Genomic DNA, 23,598 nt, shown 5'->3' with positions numbered 1-23,598 from the left:
CAATTGGGGACAGGACACCTTTATTATCTCTAAAGGTTTGCCTGAGCTTGTCATGATTCGCAGGGATAGGAGCATTCTTGGCATTCCTATGATTTCTCATCTCCATGCCTGATGAGCTATCCGCAAGGGAGCGGAAGAAGCATTGCTTTATGCTCAGACAGCTTCTATCTCATCGATAACCACTGTCTCATCTTCTTCAGACCCTCGGTTGATAGATCTCCTTTCTCATTCAGACATTTTTAAGGATGATCTCCCACCCAGTATCCCACCCTCTTGTCCTGTGGATCATCATACCGATTTGTTCCCTCGGGCAGAACCTCTTAGCAAGTTTCCCTCTTGTCTTTCCAAGACTTTCAAGGGAAAGCTAGAACAGCAGTCAGTTCTCAAACATTTGAAACCTGTTCCTTATGGACGCATTTTCACAGTCACCACAGACCACCAGGCACTTAAGTGGCTCCCGACGATACCAAGTGCCCAGTGAAGTGATCAACACACTAGACAGGGTCAGCTCTTCCACCAATTTGGAGGAATGATCAAGTATATCCCTCGTCAGCATAACCCAGTGTGGCAGATGTTTTTAGTAGAAAGACCAGCATCCAGACCATTCAGGAGTCTACCATTCTCAACATCTCTGGAAAAGACTTAAATAGCATAGAAGATCAGTATGTCAATTCCGCTGTACTCAACCCTGTGTGGCCCTCAATTTTGAGGAACTAAGGCTGTATTGCTTAGGCATTCTTGTAGAGTTTGATTTTCTTTCATTTCATATTAAAAAATTTATGCTTGAGAAAAACTTTGGAATTATTCATCTTGTTTCCGAACAGATTCTCAAATTTTTCCCAGATCTCCTTGGCTGGCTTGTCTAGTTGAACACGATGTACGAGGTTGTCAACTAGTCCCAAGCCAATGTGCATGAGCGCTTTGTAGTTCATCTCCTGCCAAGCTCACACTATCGGGGGCATTGCCAGCGATCCCTCTTCTCCTTTCGGCATTCTTTAGTGCCCTTAACCACATTCCAAACTCCATCTCACACAGCAAGAAGTCGGCCATGTAGGAAAAAAAATTGCCCCATAGAATTTATGTTACATACCTAGTACTAATCCTTGAGGTTAGTGGCCTAATCCAAAAAGGTTAGAGGAGCCCTAGGATTAGGAGGAAGCAGGCTAATATGGCACACTACTGTAGAGCTAGGCTCACCGTACACAAAGGGCAACGTTGGCAGAAGGAGAAACTCCTATAGAAATGCGCAAAGGTATCCAACTAGGACGGAAGCGAACACAGTTGAGACAGGCGAAAACCCTTAAAAATAGAAAAAACCATAAAAGGCTCTGATACCAAATGTAGGCTTTGGGTTAACACAAGTGCACTTAAGCTAAGGTGGATAAAAGATATCCATGGTGTGTGTGTGTGTGTGTGTGTGTGTGTGTGTGTGTGTGTGTGGTGTGTATGTAATGAGAAGGCCGCCGATGACCTGCTCGCCTGCTCCCTCGACCTGCTCGCCTGCTCCCTCGACGATCTGCTCGCCCCTTGTGGGTGAGCACGTGTGGTGAGGCGCGTGTTCCTAGACTATGTCGGCCCAGAAGCCCTCTTCGCGACCTTCTCTTGTTCCCAGATGCACTGTTTTCTCATCGTCAATCTGCTCTTCTTCCTCTCTTCCACGACCTGTGTGCGTGTATAGGAGTGTGTGTGTGTGCGTGTGTGTATGTGTGTGTGTGCGCCCCTCGCTACAGGTCACTGTTTTCCCTTCTATGTAAGATAGTATTCCAATAGAGCTGTCTCCTTTTTTTTGATATGTGTCTTTCTGCTGAATCGAATAGTCTCGATGGCAGAAACAAGCAAATATTATGTCAAGAGAGCACTTTCTCCTGAACCTAAAAGACAATCAAGGGAAACTCTGCCCCCCATAGCTCCTTCATCTGAAGATGCTTCCTATGTGTTTGATATGTTGAATGAGGATTTTCAACAAAGCAGAAGAGAATGGATACTACCTGCTCCGGAACTCACCTACAAGATGAATTCTCTTGTGCATCCTCTGAAGAAGCTCTCTCAAACTGCAGTCATCATCTTTTTTCCAGGTAAAATACCCTCGGCTAATGATTTGGGACAATGGGTGAATTCTCTCCTAGGTGGATGCTATGTAGAAGGAGTCTATTTTGCCTCCAGAGGATTTTATGAAGTTCATCTCTTGGATGCATTGACAAAACAAAAGATGTTGGAAATGTCCCCTTTATTTTTTGGTCGTCAAATGGTGCACATCATGCCTTGGTCTCCTAATAAGGATTATCAGAATCTCATCAAACATCACTGCCCTGTATGGGTTGAAGTCGTTGATTTTCCAGATTACATGAGAACAGAGCTTCCAGGCTTAGCGATGACATTGGGACAAGTGATCTGTCCCCCTCGTCCCACAGGAAATAAAAATCGTTTTTGCATTTTGAACAGAATTCATTGTCTTGTGCTTCTTCCATAATTGATGCTAATGATAAACGCAAGCTTTCCAAATGGCAGACAAGGGCTAGAGTTAAACCTATGCTAGATAAGGGTTGCTTCTCGAAATCTCTCTTTCGAAATTTACACACTTACAAACAAAGTCAATCCATCATGAGAGTCAGGAAACCCGATGGTCTTTGGACCCAGACTTTATCGCAGCTAGAAAAACAATGTCTGGATCATTTTCAGCTTCTTTTTTCTCTACCATCTTGTTCTACACCTCAGGCTGCATTGGCTCAGAGCAGATTTATTGAGCTTGTTTCTCCTATTGTTTCTTTGCAAAAAGCTTCAATGCTGGAAATGTCCTTTTCAGATACTGAATTGGATGAAGCCCTTAAGCATTTGGGTAAACATAAATCCCCAGGCTGGGATGGTTTGACGGTTGAATTTTTTGTAGCCTTCTGGGCTGAATTGAAGGGTCCAATCTTGAAGCTCATTAATGTAGCCTGGCAGCATCAACATCTTCCCTCAGCCTGGAAGCATGGTCTGGTTAAGCTTCTCCCCAAAAAACCTCTGTGTGAGACAATGGATGACTGGAGGCCTATCACTTTGATGCCTGTTATATATAAACTTATTGCTAAAATGTTGGTACATCGGATAAAGGATATCCTTCATGATGGACTTCATCCCAGGCAATATGGTTTTGTTCCAAGAAAGCATATACATGATAATATCTCCAATACTCTCATTGCAATGGAATATGCAAAATATTCTGCTCAAGATGTCTTGGTCATGCAGGTGGATGTGGCAAAGGCATTTGATACGGTACAGTGGGATTATGTTTCTCAAATCATGTCTAAACTTGGTTTTGGGCCAAAGCTAGTTAATGTCATATATTGGCTTTACTCAGATTCCACTGCTCAATGCTTTATAGGGAAACATTTGTCTGAGTCTTGGACTCTAGAACGATCAGTTCGACAGGGATGCCCTCTCAGTGCTTTGTTCTATGCTATTGCTTCACATCCTTTGCTTCTTTATATGGATCATCTGGTTGATACTAGACAGTTAGAGGGGCTTCAGATTTCTGGTTCACGGCCTTTCATTGCACAGGCTTATGCAGATGATTCTTTCTTCATGCCAAAGAACAGTCCTCTGGAGCTTCGCCTATTGATGGATACTCTTTCAGATTTCGGGTTGGCTGCTGGTCTAAAAAATAATTTTCAGAAATCAATACTATTACCTCTCAAGCATTGTGACTGGCATGCTATCCTGTGGCCCGGCCAGATTATTTATCCGGAAAGCATAGTAAGACATTTGGGTTATCCCATTGGCTGGAAAATCAAAAATAAGCAACAAATATCTTGGGTGCTAAACAAAATTCAGGACAAATTAGAATATTGGAAGATCTCCACTTGGCCATTGCACGTACGGCTCCGAATTGTTCAATCCATTATTCTGGCCTATGTCCAGTTCTACCTTCCTCTCTTACATTGGTCATCTCGAGATCTGTCTTCTTTTATGTCTCAAGCCATGGAGATTTTTTGGAAAACTAAGCTTCATAAAAAAGCTTTAAGGTTGCTCAAAATGGACCTGCTTTGCTCACCAAGAATGCATGGTGGTTTGAATATTATAAACATCAAATTTCATGTGCTGGCAAGAAAGATCACTATGCTCAAAACCTTTTTTCAACAAGAGCAGCCTTGGTCTATCATGTTGGCAATTTTGTGTGGTCAGATGCGCACAAATGCTTATGGTCGTTGGTTAGTTGATCCATCGGAAGTAGTGCTTGGCAAATTTCAAGGTAAAATCCCTGGTTGTCCATTTTCTACTTCCTTGATTCAGGATTGGAAGAAAGTGCTCTCTCACATCAAATGGTCTCCCCATCCTGCTCCTATAGCTTCCTCGCTTCGAATGGAAAGCATACATTGGAGTGCTGTTTTTTACTCTCCCCTTGCTGTACAGCAACCAATCAGAGCTTACAATCTTATGAAGTTGGGCATCCGGTTCATTGACGACGTGGTAGATACTTGAGGGCATATTCTTTCTTTTCCGGCAGCATGTCAACAATACAATCTTGGGATGCATCATAGATCTATATGGAAAGCTATTGTAGATCTCTTACACCCTTTCATTCCGATTCCAACATTGGATGTAAGAGACAGGCTTCAAGATTGGCATCTTCAGTCTTCAAATTCAAGATTATCCTCTCAGCCTTTGCATCTATTGACTTCTATGCAGGCTTATCGATTGATATTACCTCCTCCATGGATTGCTCATCATGCTAATTCTCTTTGGCATCTGGATAAGTCTTTAGCTTGGTGGAAAGGAAAACTGACATTGATATGGAAGTTGAAAATGCCATTGAAGCAGAGACTCTTTCTTTGGATGCATTGTCGGTATTTTTCCAGTCGGAGTGAAATTGGCTCAAAGAAGGATTGCCTCTCCTCTTTGTCCAAGATGTCATCATACTACTGAGAGTATTCCGCATTTATTGTGGTCTTGTTCATATTCCAAAGACCTTCTGGACAAGATCTCCTATTTTTTGTCTCTCAGATTTCCTGCACACAGGTTCTACAGGTTTTTCTGGATGTTTGGCACATTACCAGCTTCTTTGTCACAGTATTCTCTTTTCTTCCATTGGATCAAATACTGGGCCTTATGGACCCTCTGGCTACAGCGAAATCATGCATGTCTGAATTCACCCCTTCAGCACCCTTATGAGTTCTTCCGAGCCTCATTGCGACAATCCTTATATGATGCCGTACATGAGGAAGATTTGGATGTTTCTTGTGTTCAGCTTTTCTTTTACTGTTTCTGATGGATAGGGCATAGGCTCTTTTCTTGAGCACTGCCCTGATATTCGATAGAACTTTTTTACTACTGTTTTTAAAGTTCTAGGGTTTAGACATCCTCTTGATGTCAAACCCTTTTGTACATTTATGATATAATGCAATTTTAACTGGTTTTACAAAAAAAAAAAAAAAAGTGTGTGTGTGTGTGTAGAGAGAGAGAGAGAGAGAGAGAGAGAGAGAGAGAGAGAGAGAGATATATTAAACGTCTACTAAAGACCCAATGGGTCTATGAGACCAAAGTGATACAATAATGTCCATGGCATATCTCATCATGGAACGGAAAATAGAACAAAACAAAACTATCTCACTAGGTGGGGAGAGAGAGAGAGAGAGAGAGAGAGAGAGAGAGAGAGAGAGATTTAACAAAGCTCAAAGGATAGAGTATTGTGCAACTCAATGATTCGAAGCTTCTAAAAGATAACTTTGGGCATCGCTTGCCCACCTGTTTCATGCATTGCTTCATAATCCGAGATAAACCCAATCTCCTTCCCAAAACTTCACATCCCTTCGATCTTTATTGGCATGTCGAGTGTAGGTCTTGTTGGGTTAGGGTTTCATAGAAACAGAGAACACACAGAGATTTACACAACACCAAGCTCTCTCAAGAGGGAGAAATGATATATAATATATTAACGTCCTCAAAAGACCAAAATGACCTATGAGACCAAAAAGGTTACAACAATTGGTGGATCTGATACAATGTCTGTGTAAGAAAAGCTAAAACAACTAAACAACTAACTAAAACTGAAACAACAACTATTAGGAAAAGTAAGGTACTAGGAGCTCCTAATGGATAACATCTGGGAAGAAAAACTCCAGCAACAAAGGTAAGCATCATATACATCACTATCCAAAGATGTCTCTCATCAGTCTCGATGGCGGATATCCTCAATGTCCTCCATGGTGAGTACTCTGACTGGACGTCTCCCATGCTGTGCAAGTATGGTCCTGATCCTCTGTTGTAGTCTCCGCCGGTGTCGGGATGGGCCTCTCATCTTGGGGCGCCTGGACTGCCCCAACTCTATAGCTCTAGGGAGAGCCCAAGTGCTATGTATAAAGGAGACTGATCGAGTGAGTGCCTCTACTACCAATGGGGGGGCAGCCATCTCTGCACGGATAATATCATGTGGTACGGAGGCCTTGGCCCTAATCATCCGAGAAATCATAGAAACCAAGGGCCTCTCCATACATCTCCATCCATCAGTGCTACCAGCTCGGCTGTGGTGATCCACTGAGGGTCCCCATATCTCCACTCCATACAGCATGGTTGAAGTGACCAAAGTGTCAAACAGCCAGAGCTTTGTTCAAGGTTCCTGAAACTGAACCTGCGAACACATCCTCTCTTTTTTTTTTCCGAGAAAAGATCCTTTAATTAGTTATGTAAAAACGCCCGTAGGGCTACAAAAGATCTCTCCTGCTCCTAAGAGAGAGAAGAGCAGTGATACATCATGGCAGCCCGGGAGACTCTCCCTAGGTGCTGTAAAGTACAAGCATCAGTATAAAGAACTGAGCGGCTAAATCATACAATAGGGGGGGGGAAGAGCCAAACAGGTGGCCTGTAGTGCCAACGGGGGGATCCCGTGTGTAGGGTGTAGAACGGGCCGCAGCGCCAAGTGGCGTGAAAGGCCTGGCGCCGTAAGATCGCCTCATCCGAGTCTCCCCGGATGCGGTCGTACTGTCCTCGCAGGGTGTGGATCAACTCCTGCCAAATCCCCCGAACAGTCTCTGCTGGTGGCTCTAATCTCCCCTCAAAGGCCGTAAAGCACCGGGCCCTCCAGGTGAACCAGATGGTGAGGCTGTTGAGGAGCTCCCATCGTAAATCCCTCTCCTGTGTCCAGCTGGCGGACGAGAAATCCGGTGCCGGAACCAGGCGAGGCTGGCCCCTAATAAATCTGATGGCCTGACTGCCCTGCTCCATCTCATAGCCCATAGCAGGCCCTGACGAAGTCGACCAAGCAGCGGCACCCCACGTAAACATACCCTCTGGAGAGAGGGGGGCCAGAATACGCAGCATCCGCAGCCAAATCTGCTGTGCCTGAGGGCAGTCCCAAAGGCAATGTCTCTGTGTCTCCATAGGGTGGCCGCATCGGACGCAGGCCGCCGGAAGACCGCTGTAAACAAGCCAAGTGCCAACTGCTGAGCCCCTGTGGGCGACCAGCCACTGAAAAGCCGAGATCCTGCGGGTCTGTCGACTAGCCCAGAGCCGAGCCCAGAAATCCTCCAGGAACTCCTGTGAAAGTCCCTGCAATCGCCAATGCCCCGCTGCCGCTGGAGAAACCGTCCTCCTCGCCGTCAAAATATGCCGTCCCAGCCGAACAGTATACTGGAAAAAAGTGATCTCTGTGGCCTCAAGGGATGCATAAGGATCATGCCACTCGTACTCCCCGGGGTCCCACTGTAGCCGGGCCAAGGGGCGCGCTGCATATGCCCATATGCGCCAATCCGGGAGCACATCAGCAGGGTCGGGGTCAATATGCCACTTCCGAGAAGTGGCAGCCACTACCCGAATCCTCTGAAAGGTGCACTCTGCAACCAAAGGCGACTCCACCTCCACTCTCTGGAGTCTGCCCTCATCCTGAATCTCATAATAAAGGCATCTGCCATCCTCAGTGCTGGCTCTGACAGCAATCAGGATCTCCAACTGTGTAAAGGCTCCCATCCACCGTGGGGCCACTGGCTCGAGGGGTGTGAACCACTCCTCTGTAAGTGCCTCCTGAATATCATCCCTCATAATCAACCCCCCTCTGAAGTGACTCAGCCTCTCCACCTGGGTCTCCTCTGGTAGACTGCAGAAAGCCTGCCAGTCTCCAAAACTACGAGCTGGGCCTGCCGCTAAAGGTCCCCAGGCTAGACGAGGCCGAGAACCAAGCATATGCCCCTGCTCCGTACGAACCGCTGGGCTCCAGATGAGCGGCTGCCTGGCCCGCTCCTCAACACAAGAAGGAGGCCGCTGAGAAAGCCCCGGTCTCAGCAGCTCCCAAGCTCTCAGGATACTCAAAGCAAATCTGTCCTCCCATCCTCTACTGAGGCCTGTCCTCCTCATCTCTATGAAGATCCAGCGAATCTCTGGTGCCCAAGTACCCCCTGCAGGGGGCGCCCGAGCCTGCAGTCGCTGCAAGAGGAGCTCTTTCCAAGGCTCAGCGCCTGGAAGCAACCCCCGAACAATAAGCTTCCCCAATAAGGCTCTACTCTGATCGACTGGATCTATAATGCCCAAACCGCCCTGAGCCAGCGGAAGTGTAATAACTGCCCAGTCCTGACTCATAAATAACTGATACAAATCCCTCTCTAACTGAGCAAGATAAGCCCTTTGCTTCCGTCGCACTAGGCGCCGGAAGGTAATCCGTGACTATCTGTGAGGAGTAACACCCATGAGCACCTCTCTCTATAATCTGATCCTCATCTCTCTGCACTCCTCATCATACCAGCTGTTCTGGGGCATGTTCCCAGATCGTCTCCGTGTAGGTTGACTATGGGGATATGCCTCTGATGCTGCAGCATGAAGCGTCTCCATCAATATCTGAGTGAGCTCATCTAATGGCCGTCCCGGCTCCTCGGCACATAAGCGTCTGTATATCTCATCCGTGTACACGGTGTCAGTCTCCCTTGTAAAGGTATAACGAGTGTGTGTGGAGACCTGTACTGAAATGTGAGAGTGAAGGACAAGATAGCACGATCCACTGCTACTCCAACCGGCCTAGTGCCTACCATAAAATCCTGAAAAGAGGGAATGAGACTGGGCTGAGCCATAACATAGTCCATTGTACTAGCACCATGCCGATGTGGAAAGCTAGTGAAACCGCCCGCTATCGGGAATCTCTGTAGGCCAATCCATGTGCAGTCCCCATGTCTATCAAATACCGCCCATACACTATATGTTCCTCATCCTGTGAGAGTCTAGATAGGCCCATATCCCTAACATCAAGCTCCCTCAACATCTCCTCTGAGGTATCATAAAATACTGTCTGGTTATGGGTGATCCTGGCATTGAAGTCTCCCAGGAGAATGATATCACCATCCCTGGAGAACTCCCAAATGTCATCATCCAAAATAGAAAAGGGAGACTGCCCGCTAGGTGATGCATACACTGATGTACTAGGAGCAAAATAGCATATAGCAATGTAGAGATATCTGCCTGTCTCTGCCCTCAGTCTAACCCACATGTACCTAGCCTGCTCATCTCTGCGGACTATATGTATCAGTGGCTGCAACTCCTCTCTAAACAATACTGCCACTCCTCCTGAGCCCCGTCCTCTATGCTCTGAACGAGTCTCCTGTCTACAAGCTGTCTCCCATCGGTATCCACTAACATGTGTCTACAAGCTGTCTCCCATCGATATCCACTAACATGTGGCATAGACTATCCACGAGCGTGATGCGTCTCACAGTAGAAGATGATGTCCCTCCCAGTGAAACTATCCTCAAAAGCCCCTACATCAAGGCGTAGAGAACCATTACAATTCCAAGTAGCAACTTTGAGTGTAGCCCCATAGGTCTCGCGCCGTCATGAAGAGCGCCTCTCCATAATCACCACTCTACCATCTCTATAGAAGGCCACTTTCCCTTTCTCTCGGGCTGCCCTTATCTCGGGAATAACTTCTTTCATGTGGGCAAGTTGAAAGAGTGTGAGGTCATCTCCAAGAAATATTCCCGTCTTCTTGAGTGTAGGACGTCTCTTCAAGAAGTCCTTCGCTTCCATGGAGGGGAAACAAATGATAAGTGCTCTCTCCTTAGAAGATTCGCCACTACCTTCTCTCTTCTTTTTCACTCTCCATGCCTTTGTGTGCGTGGCTTCAATGCCCATCATAGAGAAGAGCTCCTTGGTTTCCCCTTCCACATCATCACGGTCTTTTAGACCGGACACTCGTACATGTAAGGCCCGGGTCTTCCTCCTTTGCTCCTCTTAAAGGGTCATGTTGATGATCGTGGGAGTGGGGATGGGTGGCGATTCTTTACCTTTCCCTTTCTTGGCGACCTCGATTCATTTCTCCGCCTCGTCCATCTTCTTTTGTGTCTCTGTGATCACCTCCACCCATGAAGATGTCTTCTCTTTATGTTGCTCCTCCTCCTCTCGAATGATCCTCATTTGTTCCTTGATGGTATTCAGCTCTTCAATAAAGGAGGGCTGAAATTTTCCATCCTCAAGCTTGCCTTGTGAAGTGGCTTCCAACTCCTTTTTTAGGGCTGAGATTTCAGCCGCTTGACTTTTAGCATGCAATTTGGCCTCCACTAGTTCCTCCTTTAAGGCTGAAATCTCAGCCTCTTGCTTGGATGTTCTCTCTTCGAGCTCTTGGATTTTGTCAAATCCCTTCTCGAGTTTGAAGAGGCGGTTTATGATTGCGGTACGGAAGAGTCGACCATCTTCTTGTTTTCTTTGATAATTGTGCTGAGCGTGTCCTCCACCTTCACGAGCTCCTCTTTAACTCCGGTCTTGGCCATGACTTTTTGCAATACTTCCCACAATCAATGGACTGGAAATTAATCCATGACACCTGCGCGCAGTACGAAACAGCAGCTGCGCGGGGGGGGGGGGGGGGGGGGGGGGGGGGGTCAAGCCATGTAGAGAAAAGAGAAGAGATTCAGTATAGAGAGAGAGCTATGTTGCTGCCTTGGGGGCCTGAGGAAGGGTGGGTGGGAAGAGGGAGGCAGAGGGACGGGCCACCCCATCCGGGAGAGAGGCGGGCGAACAGCGGAGAGAGAGAGAGAGAGAGAGAGAGAGAGAGAGAGAGAGAGAGAGAGAGGGGGAGGCGGAAGCGAAACAGAGAGGGCAGCAGGAGCGAACAGGGAGAAATGAAATGTTATATTAACGTCTTCAAAAGGCCAAAGTGACCTATGAGACCAAAGTTACAACCATGTGACATCTGATACACTGTCTGGAAAAGAAAAGAGATAGCCCCACAATACATCAGTAGGGGGGAAGCTAATGCTACTAGTCAAAATGGGGTACATGAGTACATGGATACATGAATACATGAATATGGGGGAGTACAAAAGTGACAGTGAGTACAACAGTATATGGATGGAGTGGTAATCATCCTAGGAGCTCTAGCATGGGTCTCTGCCAGATGGCCTGGATATCTGCCATAGTGAAATGCCTGGTCGAACGAGCCCGATGCCTTGCAATGATGCTCTGAATCCTCCGGTGTAGGCACCGTCTCCGATGTGAGGATCCACGAACCCTCGGGCGTCTAGATCTGCCCAACTGGATAGCTCTCTCAACTAGAGTCCCACAGGGTGCCCACTGCTGGGCTGTCGGCTGTGTCCCCTCCCGGGTAGTCCCTCTAGAGAAGTCAGTAATCTGTCTCTGTGTGGAATCCCTGCCAATCGGGCGTCTGCTCCTCATAATGGACTCTCTGAGCCTGCGGATCTCCAGGAGATAAAAACCCAAGCATCGCTGATCACAATAGTCCATGACTCTAGCCAGTGGTCCAAATCCCTCTCTGAAAAGGCAATGGTAGCGCCTTCGAATCTCACAATATGCTGTGCAGCGACAGATGTAGTGCTCCTCCGTCTCTGGCTCTATCCAACAAATCTGACAAATCCTGTCCCCTGGAGGTATGCCTCTAAATCTGCCTGTCTCTATCTCTAACTGATGTGAAGAGGTGCAGATCTGCCCAATGGCGCACCTCAATCCATGAGACACATGGGTATCCATGTAGCTCGGTCTAAGTAAAAAAGCCATCCTCAGTGGTGCGGAGAAGATGGGCTCAATAGAAAGCTATCTTCGTCCCCAACTCCTGTGAGGGCTCTAGCCATGTCCTCCTAGTGTCCAACTGAACGAGGTCCTGTCTGATGACTCTACTAATCTCAGAATGTGTCAAGGTGAGAGACGGTGCCTCCAAAGACTACTGGAAGGGTGAAAGTCTGTCTAAATTGAACCCGTGGAGGTCAAACCAAGATGCTATCTGCGCATACCAACATGAAGTGTCTCCTTCCATGGCTAGTTGATGAGAGGACTCTAAAGCAAGTCGTGCATACCGGTGTTGGGGAAGCTCCCAGGTGCTATGAATGAAGGACACTGATCTGGCAAGAGCCTCAACTACGATCGGTGGTGCTCCCATCTCGGCTCTAATAATCTCATGGGGTACCGAGGCCTTAGCCGAATCATCCTGGAGATCATGGACACAAAAGGTCTCTCCATCCATCGTATGTGCGTCCTGATCGACTATGACGATCTAGGCTAGGCCCCCAGATCTGTACTCCATATAGCATAGCCGATGTGACCAGCGTGTCAAAAAGCCACAGCTTAGTTCGTGGCTCCTGAAACTGTACCTGTGAGCACATCCTCTCTAGACCTCCTAGTGCTGCATATCCTCTAGGCAATCTGGCCTCTGCTGCCCCCCTCATGGAAAATGTGGGCCCAGTGAACACCACTCCAAGATATGTGTATGAGTCAACATACTCCACTGTCTCCTGCCCATATGTGAAAATAGGCGCTGATCTCCAAACCCACTGAGCTGTAGTGTTAAACACCATAACCTTGGTCTTACCAAGGTTAACTGAGAGCCCATTGTCCTGTGCATAAGCATGTAAAGTATCCAAGTGCCTCTGCATACCCTCTGGTGAGTCTGCTATAAGCACAATATCATCACCATATAAGAGCAGAGGTATCCAAGTGCCAGCCAACTGGGCTCCTATGTCCCGACTCCCCTCGTGTCCCAATATAATCAGAGATCTCATCAATGTATAGTCCAAATAGAGTCGGAGAGAGCACACAGCCTTGTTTCACCCCTATAGTGGAGTGTACTGGCTGGGAGAGACCCTCTGAAGTCCACACCTGCCCAACTACTGTCTCATAAAGTGGCATAATACCCCAAATGAGCTCACATGGAACCTTCAAGTCTTGCAGCTTGCGCATCAATCTAGCTCTGGGCACTGTGTCAAAGGCCTTGCCGAAATCCACAAAGCCACAATAGATCCTCCTCCCATGTGCTCTGCCCTCCTCAATGATAGCCCTGTGGGTAAAGATATGATCCAAAGTAGATAATCTCCTCCTGAAACCGGCTTGTCCCTGAGCTCGGACCCCTTGTCTCTCTGCCCATCTGCTCAACTCCTGCTCAAGAAAAGGGGCATATAGCTTGGCCAGCGAGTGACCAATCATAAATGTGCGGTAGTTAGTCGGCATGCTCGGATCTCCAGACGTGAGTACCGGCACAATCGTGGAAGTACTCCAAGTCCCGGCAAACCCCTCACACATGGCTCTATTAAACATGAGAGCTAGCAAGTCTAAAAGCATATCTCTAGCATGTATGAAATGCTCGGCTACAATGCCCTCATGATCCTGTGCCCTCCCTATATGCAATCTGTTGATGGCCCTCCTCACCATCTCTGCTATGAAGAAGGTAGAAGTGGGTGGACAAGGCTCTGGAGGGTTCGGTAGTGGTGGCTGCCATGGTACTGTGTAGAGGGATGCTGCATACTCGCCCCATGTATTTGGAGAGGTAATGGCCGGAGGCGGGGGGTTGTCTCTAAGCAATCTCCAGGCCTCCCCAGAATCCTGACTCAAAAACAGCTGATAGATGTCTCTCTCCAGCCGAGCTAAGAATGCTCTCTTCTTCCGCCGAATGAGGGATCGGAAGATGATGCGTGACTGTATATATGTAGTAACACCTGTGGCCACCTCTCTCTGTAGCCGGGCTCTGAGCTCCCTACAATCATCATCATACCAACTATTCTGGGGCATGCTCCTAGGACGTGGTCGTACTGTGGGCTGCGTGTGTGGGAAGGCCGTCGCTGCAGCTATATGTAAAGCCTCTGTCAGGATCTGTGTGAGCTCTGCTAATGGCCTCTGTGGATCCTCTGCACTCAACAAGTTGTAGATCTCTGCGGTGTATACTCCATCAGTCTCTCTACAGAGGGTATATCTCGAGTGATAGGAGGACTGCCCAACCTGGCGGGTACTGTAGTGGAAATCCACCGTAAAGGAGAGAAGTGCATGATCCACCGTAACTCCGATGGGCCTGGGGCCAATCGCAAAATCCAAGATACTCGGGATGAAGGTTGGCGAGGCTAGAACATAATCCACTGTGCTGGCCCCATGTCTCTGTGGAAAGCAAGTAAAGCCACTAGCAAGTGGATACCTCTCTAGGCCATTTAAAATGGCCAGCCCATGTGCAGTCCCCATCTCCAAGAGGTATCTCCCATACTCAGTACACTCCACCTCATCCTGTGATCTCCGGGTCAAACACATCTCCTCCACATCTCTCTCTCTCAACATCTTCTCCGAAGTGTCAAAGGAGGACGTCTGGTACTGAGCCGTTCGAGCATTAAAGTCCCCAAGTATGATAACATCTCCCTCCCTGGAGAACTCCCATATGTCCTCATCTAGAATCATATATGGAGATTGCCCCTTGGGTGCTGCATAATGAGATGTGTTGGGTGGAAAGTAACATAACTCCCATATGTCCTCATCTGCCCTCACTCTCTGACCCACATGTACCTCGCGCTCTCATCACGGCGCATAACATGGATGAGTGGCTGAAGCTCCTCTCTAAAAAGAACTGCAACTCCTCCAGATCCGCGACCACCATGCTTCGAACGAGCCTCCTGTCTACAAGTCGTCTCCCATCTGTATCCCGCGACTCTCAGTAATGTGCTGCCTGGGGCCTGATGTGTCTCCGAGTAGAAGATAATGTCCCTATCTCTGAAGCTGTCCTCAAAGGCCCCCACATCCAGTCTCAATGCTCCGTTGCAGTTCCATACTGCAAGTCTCAGACTGGTCCCATAGGTCTCGCACCGTCAGGTGGTGCGTCTCTCTAGTATCACCACTCTGCCTCCTCTGTAAAATGCTAGCTTCCCTTTTTCTCTGGCTGCCCTCATCTCCGGCATGCACTCCCTCATATGTGCTAGCTGTGCCAAGGTGAGGTCATCTCCTAAAAAGATGCCCGTTTTCTTAAGGGCGGAGCGCTTGGCCAAGAAATCCTTCTTGGCCTCCAAGGTGGGAAAGCGTAAAATGAGAGCTCTCTCCTTCGAGCTCTCTCCTCCATTCTTGTCTTTCTTGCCCACTCTCCAAGCCCCCGTGTGTGTAAGCCCCGAAATGCCCATGCATGTGTATAAATCTTTGGCTTCCTCCTCTACATTGTCACCGTCCTTGAGCCCCGTGATCCGCACATGAAGTTCCCTTGTCTTTCTTCTTTGTTCCTCCTCAATGGTTAGGTTGATAATCTTCGAGGTAGATGTGCTTTCGGCCTCCTTGTTCTTACCTTTCTTGACCACTTCTATCCATTTCTCCGTTTCATCTCCTTGTTTTTGCGTCTTCGTGAGCACCTCCACCCACTAGGAGGTCTCTCAGGCCTTCTTTTCTTCTCCCTCTTGAAGTGTTCTCACTTGGGCCTTGATGGTGTTCAGCTCCTCCATCATGACGGGCTGAATTTCACCTTCCTCGAGCTTATGTTGAGCACGTGCTTCTTCTATCTCTATCTTGAGATTTGCGATCTCTGCATCTTGGGCAACTATCCGCGCTTCAAGTTTCTTGACTTTGTCAAGAAGGCTCCGGTTGACCATATTAATTGCATTGTCCGTCTCTTTCTTGTGTTGTTGGATGGCTACCTTGATCAGGTCCTTAATGTCAATCCTCTCCATCTTGTCTTGGGCTGAAAAAGGCTGGTTTCAGGTTAAAAACTAATTAACCCTTGGCCATAGGAAGAGCTCTGTGCGTGTTTGCAGCGCTTCCCACAGAGAGAGAGGCCAAAGGCGGCTACACAAGAGAGCGAAGGAGGCAAGGCGAAGGAAGCGAAGTGAGAGAGAGAGAGAGAGAGAGAGAGAGAGAGAGAGAGAGAGAGAGTCAGCAGGCGGGGTAGCAGGCAGGAGAGGGAGGCCACACAGGTTCGAAGAGAGAGAGGGAGGCGACAGAGGTTCGAAGAGAGAGAGGGTTAGCAGACGGGGCAGCACGCGGGAGGGAGGCGACACAGGTTCGAAGAGAGAGAGGGAGGCAACAGAGGTTCGAAGAGAGATAGAGGGCAACAAGCAGGAGAGAGGGTAGCAGGCGGGAGGCGATAGGTTCGAAGAGAGAGAGTGGGAGGCGACAGGTTTGAAGAGAGAAAGTTGGGTGACTGTGCGGCTGCAGGCGGGAGAGAGGGCAGCAGGCGGGAGGCGACAGGTTCAAAGAGAGAGAGGGGGAGGCGACAGGTTTTTGGGAGAGAGGCCAGCAGGCGGGAGGCGACAGGTTCGAAGAGAGAGAAAGTTGGGTGACTGGGAGGCTGCAAGCGGGAGAGAGGGCAGCAGGCGGGAGGCGACAGATTCGAAGAGAGAGAGGGGGAGGCGACAGGTTCAAAGAGAGAGAGCAGCGCGCGTAGCAACAACAGGCAGTGGGCAGCTTAGGCAACAACGCAGGCAACAACAGCACGATGATGCGAGACAGCAGTGCGATGGGAGAGGGCAGTGCGGGCAGAAAAAAAAACTGAGTGGAAAGAGAGAGAGAGAGAGAGAGAGAGAGAGAATGAAATGAAATGAAATGAAATGTTATATTAACGTCTTCAAAAGACCAAAGTGACCTATGAGACCAAAGTTACAACCATGTGACATCTCATACACTATCTGGAAAAGAAAAGAAAGGACTGAAGGTAAGTATCTAGCCCTACAATACATCAGTAGGGAGCATCCGGAAGCAGCAACTAGGGAGAGTGGGAAGCTAATGCTACTAGTCAAAATGGGGTGCATGAGTACATGGATACATGAATACATGAATATGGGGGAGTACAAAAGTGACAGTGAGTACAACAGTATATGGCTGGAGTGGTAATCATGGTCGGACGAGCCCGATGCCTCGCAATGATGCTCTGAATCCTCCGGTGTAGGCACCGTCTCTGATGTAAGGATCCGCGAACCCTCGGGCGTCTGGATCTACCCAACTGGATAGCTCTCTCAACTAGAGTCCCACGGGGTGCCCACTGTTGGGCTGTCGGCTGTGTGTCCTCCCGGGTAGTCCCTCTAAAGAAGTCAGTAATCTGTCTCTGTGTGGACTCCCTGCCAGTCGGGCGTCTGCTCCTCATAATGGACTCTCTGAGCCTGCGGATCTCCAGGAGATAAAAACCCAAGCATCGCTGATCACAATAGTTCATGACTCTAGCCAATAATCCAAATCCCTCTTTGAAAAGGCAATGGTAGAGCCCTCGAATCTCATAATATGTTGTGCAGTGACAAATGTAGTGCTCCTCCGTCTCTGGCTCTATCCAACAAATCTGACATATCCTGTCCCCTGGAGGTATGCCTCTAAATCTGCCTGTCTCTATCTCTAACTGATGTGAAGAGGTGCGGATCTGCCCAATGGCGCACCTCAATCCATGAGACAAATGGATATCCATGTAGCTCGGTCTAAGTATAAAGCCATCCTCAGTGGTGCGGAGAAGATGGGCTCTATAGAAAGCCATCTTTGTCCCTAACTCCTGTGAGGGCTCTAGCCATGTCCTCCTAGTGTCCAACTGAATGAGGTCCTGTCTGATGACTACTAATCTCAGAATGTGTCAAGGTGAGAGAGGTGCCTCTAGAGAGTACTGGAAGGGTGGAAGTCTGTCTAAGCTGAACCCGTGGAGGTCAAACCATGATGCTATCTGCGCATACCAACATGAAGTGTCTCCCTCCATGGCTAGCCGATGAGAGAACTCTAAAGCAAGTCGTGCATACCGGTGTCGGGGAAGCTCCCAGGTGCTATGAATGAAGGACACTGATCTGGCAAGAGCCTCGACTACGAACGGTGGTGCTCCCATCTCGGCTCGGATAATCTCATGGGATACCGAGGCCTTAGCCCGAATCATCCTGGAGATCATGGACACAAGTGGTCTCTCCATCGATCTCCATCCATCGTATGTGCGTCCCGATCGATTGTGACGATCTATGCTAGGCCCCCAGACTGTACTCCATATAGCATAGCCGATGTGACCAGCGTGTCAAAAAGCCATAGCTTAGTGCGTGGCTCCTGAAACTGTACCTGTGAGCACATCCTCTCTAGACCTCCTAGTGCTGCTCAAAGAAGATAGGATACAAAGATGTGAAGCAAGTGAGTTGACTCCACAATATCAAAATACACATAATGAGTGTGGTGTCCTTTCACACCTAATATCCAAGGGGAAAAACCCAAAGGGAGAAAAGTGCCCTTGGCTAGCCCATGTTCACACGTGGCACTACTTATATCATAAGTGGCATAAGTGATAGCATATATGCCAATAAATCCCCCTTGTAGTGGCAATGTGAACCTGTACAAGGTCTGAGCAGATCACTCTCTGTAGGAGAGTAAGCCTAAAGCTTTGCGAAAAGCTTCAAACTTCTCTCGAGACAGCGCCTTCGTGAACAGATCCGCAACATTGTCCTGTGTAGAGCAATAAAATAATAAGATCTCGCCTGCATGAATCCTCTCCTTGACATAGTGCTAATGAATCTCTATGTGCTTAGTACGTGCATGAAACACTAGGTTTCGTGCCACAGCTATAGCACTCTGACTATCAGTGAGTATGGTGGTGGTTGGCACTCACAAAGGTCAGTCATCAATCTCCTCATCCATACACAATCTATTGTGGCTACAAAGGCTGCCCTATACTCAGCCTCACAAGTAGATGTGGCAACAGTGGGCTGCTTTTTGCTCAGCCATGATATGCATGAATGCCCCAAAAAGAAACGATTCCCACTGGTGGATTGCTGTGTATCATGGTCACCAGCCCAATCGGAATCACTGTAAGCATGTAACTGCAAGCTGCCCCCCCTGGGATATACCAACGCAAGATCCAGGGAGCCCTGAAGATAGCAGAAGATCCGCTTCACTGCTTGCCAATGCGTTGTGCCTGGGTTGTGCATAAATTTGCTACACTGGGAAACCCCTAACTGAATATCTGGGTGTGTGTTGCATAAATATATGAGACAGCCCACTGCTTGGCTGTAAATACTCATATCAAAAGGTTCTCCAACATCATACATGCTCAATTTCAACCCTGGCTCCATCAGAGTAGAGATGGGCTTACAATCTTGAAACCCGAATTTGTGCAACAGCTTTTGAATGTACTTTGATTGGTGTACATAAATCCCAACATCTGTTTGCACATGCCCAAATAATAATGCAACAATCCCAAATCTGTCATGTCAAATGACAATTGCAATTCAGCCTTGAATGTTGAAACTTTATCCATATCATTCACAAGTAGCAACATGTCATCCATATAAAGAATGAGCATAATCAAAGTGCCATGATCCTCCTTCACATAGAGGGTGCTCTCCATTGGACTATTGCAAAATCCCTACATGATCAAATAAGTATGTATCTTCTTATACCAAGCTCGAGGAGCTTGTTTGAGACCATAAAGTGCTTTTCAAAACTTGCATACTTTGTTTTCATGACTATGCATCACAAATCCAATGGACTGATTCACGTACACTTCTTTCTGCAAATCCCTATTGAGAAAAGCTGATTTTATGTCCAACTGATGCAGTTTCCATCCATGATGGGCAACCAATGCAACAACACATCTACCTGTGGCCATACGAGAAGTAGGTGTGAAAGTCTCATCATAATCAATGTCTTTTTGTTGGGTATACACTTTGGCCACTAGCCTGAATTGTACATGTCAATGGTACCATCAGACTTTCTTTTTAACTTGTAAACCCACTTTGTGCCAGTGGGCTTCTTGCCAACAGGCAAGTCTACCAAATCCCAAGTGATGTTTTTATGGATAGAATCCATCTCATTTTGCATAGCTTGCATCCAATGCTCATCCTCATGAGCCTCTTCAAATGAATCTGGCTCATCTTCATCACACAGTGTACTCAAGCAAGAAACATCCGAGTGTTCTCTTGCATTACGTGAACCAGCCCGTGTCCTGCTACCAAGTGGAGCTAAAAGTTTGCTCTCCTCTAAAGTATGGAGCAATCAACAAGGCACAACTCTAGCCTCCTCGGTTGCTATCCGCTCTTGCTCCACTGCTTCCTCCACATTTTGAGGTGTAATGAGCATTCATGGCCTGATTTTCAGCACCCAAATACTGTCCATTGGGCAAAGTTTATGGCTGATCTGTTGAGCCATCAATTCCCAATGGGAGAAGTCCTTCCAACATGTTATGTGGGCCCGAAGGTGGCTGTCCAAAGAATTCAGCCAATGGCTGGTCTGAATTTTCAGCAAATACAACATCTCTGCTGTCCAAAATCCTGTGTGTGGAAGGATTAAAGAGATAGTAGCCTTTACTACCACTGCTATAACCCACAAATATGCACTTAGCTGCTTTGTCATTAAGCTTACCTCTCAACTGCTAAGGTACATGTGCATATGCTATGTAGGCATATGCTCACTTATGGTAGTGCTATGTGTGAACAGGGCTTAACCAAGGGCAATTTTTTCCATGTGGTTTTTTCCCTTGGATATCAAGTGTGAAAGGACACTCTACATATAATATTTTGTACTTCTATATTATATGGATGTGACACACATGCAAGGGTTGACTTGCATTTTGTGGCTACCACACTCTTGGCTCTCTCACTCTCTCTCTCTCATTTTCTGTGTGAGCTTCTCCATCCTGCACCTAACCCTAATGTGCAGGTTTGTGTGTGTGTGTGAGTGTGTGAGTCCAACACCAACAATTGGTATCAAAGCCCAGGTTGTGATGTTGGAAGCTAAGACCTCAACCAAAAGTGTGGCTTGAGGAGGGGTGTTGGAGATGCAATCCACACTTCTAGAGAGAACCAACTCACGTGGTGAGACTGGGTTTGAATCTTGGTAAGTTGAGGTTTCTACAAATTGGATTATCGGAGGTCACCTAACACCTTAAGGTTTTAGGGTCTGGATGGCTAGACCAATTTGTGGAACACCTCCGTTAAGCGCGCTTGCGCAGGAACACAACTGGGATGGGTGACCTCCCAAGAAGTGGGAGGATCCATGTTTCCAACATTCATGATGTGAAATAGAGCTAGGAGGACCAAATAGTTACATTCCCTCCCTCTTACATCGCAGTTCTCCTCAACTACGGACCGCAAGTGTCCCAAGCATGTCCCTATCTTCCAAGTACATCCATATGTCCCTAGTACATCCATATGTTATTGGTACATCAAGTACATCCATATGTTTCAAGGTACATCAAGTACATTCATATGTTTCAAGGTACTAGCCTCATCTCCTAAGCTTGTGCATCTGGTCTTTTCCCATATCTGTGGTGTCATCTGCTCATCAAGCAACATCTCAATGCCTTCTCTTTGAACGATGTCCATGTTCTTGTTGGTACATCTTTATGGCCTTTCACATGTGTTAGATAAAATAAATGCATACTTACCTCCCGCAAAAACTAGACACAAGCTAGTCAACAAACAAGTATGCATCATTCGTGTCTACTAGGTATTCCAGGTAAGCCAGGTAGTCTGGAGCCCAGTAGACTATCACATGCCATAAATCCAAGCATTGTCCACGCATCAAAAAGAGCACACAAAGTCAAAGAAATTCAAACATACATCAGTATGTAATGATCCTCGTATTCATGGATTGTCCTATCTAGTTTCATCGAAACCGTGCTAAGCCATCTGGCCACTAGGACCGCTCACACGATCCTCAAGGCCATCTGGTCACTAGGACAACCTGAGAGTTCTTCCATAGTCATATGGGCCATCTCGTCGCATTGACCGCCCAACTATGATATCCAATATAGTCATCTGGGCCATCTGGTCGCAATGACCGCCCGACTGCGAAATCCAATATAGTCATCTGGGCCATCTAGTCGCAATGACCGCCCGACTGCGAAATCCAATACAATCATTTGGGCCATCTAGTCGCAATGACCACCCGACTGCCAAAAACCAAGATATCTGGCATCGTTGCCGTCCAATGGGTCATCAGACATCGTTGCCTCCCATATACAAATCTCATTCTGGCATCGTTGCCTCCCATATACAAATCTTGCTCCTTGGGCTATCTGGCATCATTGCCACCCAACTAGAGCATGTCCAAGTAACAATTATAAGCAGAATAATGATCAATTCTAGTCCAATACAATGAAGAGGGCTAGAGGTACAATCCCTCCCTCTTGAATCTCTTGATCGCAAGACATACATATCTATACTTCGAATACATCTGGACCAACCATTTCTCATAAGCTCGAAGTATATCTAGATAGTCTTAGAAGTACTTCTCTGGCATCCATTTCACATCAAATAGCAAATAATTCTCGAATTCCAAAAGAAACTTTCTAACCATTGTCTTTCCTCTTTTTCTCATAGAATGAAACACAGTCTTTTCTAGCTCTTCCACCCCTGTGGATCCTCCAAAACGGGCTCCTCTAGGGTAACTTGTAAATGGTTTCAATAAACTGTCATGGAAGGCATTATGTGTCCTGCAATGATCTGAAAGGTCCAATTGATGATCTTCTTGGTAATCTGAAAGGTCCATATATCATCATTCCCTGACTTTGGCAATCCAAAGATAAAATCCATAGCAATACTCTACCATAGAACATTCAATGGGTGCAATAATCCTGCTAGCTTTTGTTGGTCAAACTTGTCCTTCTGATAAACCAAACATTCTCAAGTATATAACTGAATGTTCTTTCTCATACAAGGCCAATAAAAGAAGCTTTCCAAAGCTTGAGTTGTAGTCAATATGCTTCTTTGCCCTACGTAATGTAGAGCATCGCTTTTTTTTTGATGACATAGAAAGTCACCAAACCTTTATTCTATAATCTGTTCCAAAACATCTTTGAAGTCTTCTGTTATAGCATAAAAATCCTTCATCAAAATGAAATCCATAGAGTAACCCATAGAAACCTCATGGCTCTGGGCTCTCCGAGATAATGCATCTGCTACCTTGTTGTCTTTAACGTTCATAGGCCACAGCATGGCCTTTTTGGTTCAAGATTACTCCAATGCAAGCTCATCATGTTCAGCCAAAAAAAAGATCTAGAATATCCAACACTCATCCTTTGCTAGCATAAAGTCTCAATGCTTCAAAAGGATTCTATTTTAGCTTTGGTGCACAAGACCCCATGGCTTTATTTGTCAAAACATGCAATCTTCCGATCTCTCTAGCACCTTTGCCTTCCTTTCCCTTACCTGTCCTAAGGAAACTGCATCTGAAAGAGTAGGCCTAGGAGTAGCTTCCTTGTCTCCTCCATGGTAAATAGAGCGGGTAGCTCTAGATCCTCCCGCAACGGTGACTCCTTTGGCCCGAAGACAGGCTTTAGCAGGTTCAACTCCTTCGGCTTCGGTGGCTCGATCCTTGATGAAATCTCCAAACATTTGAGTCCTTCTTTGGTCCTTTTCTCTCCAAGCTAGGACTTCTTCATCTTTGATAAATCGTCTGAAACTGCTGAAAGTCATGGTACTCTCTTATGATGACCATGGTTCCCATCCTGAAGTCCTG

At 47.1% G+C, this 23,598-nt stretch overlaps 2 protein-coding genes and 1 pseudogene across 5 annotated transcripts in view; all 3 read right to left on the bottom strand.

Annotated features, from left to right (window-relative positions):
• Positions 1-23,598, bottom strand: part of LOC147605368 (extra-large guanine nucleotide-binding protein 3-like) — a 90,036-nt gene that overhangs the window by 5,716 nt on the left and 60,722 nt on the right. The window lies entirely within an intron of this gene.
• Positions 9,696-12,220, bottom strand: LOC147605371 (uncharacterized; annotated as a pseudogene).
• Positions 14,882-15,879, bottom strand: LOC147605370 (uncharacterized). Its single transcript, XM_086793652.1, is given in 1 exon segment — positions 14,882-15,879. A coding segment is annotated over 1 exon segment (843 nt). The 5' UTR covers positions 15,864-15,879; the 3' UTR covers positions 14,882-15,020.

Source organism: Cibotium barometz, chromosome 59 (genome assembly GCF_041138505.1).
Source record: "Cibotium barometz isolate CiBa-2024 chromosome 59, ASM4113850v1, whole genome shotgun sequence".
Taxonomy (NCBI): domain Eukaryota; kingdom Viridiplantae; phylum Streptophyta; class Polypodiopsida; order Cyatheales; family Cibotiaceae; genus Cibotium; species Cibotium barometz.
The sequence above is the reverse complement of the archived record's forward strand: the minus strand, read 5'-3'. Positions and strand labels throughout refer to the sequence as shown.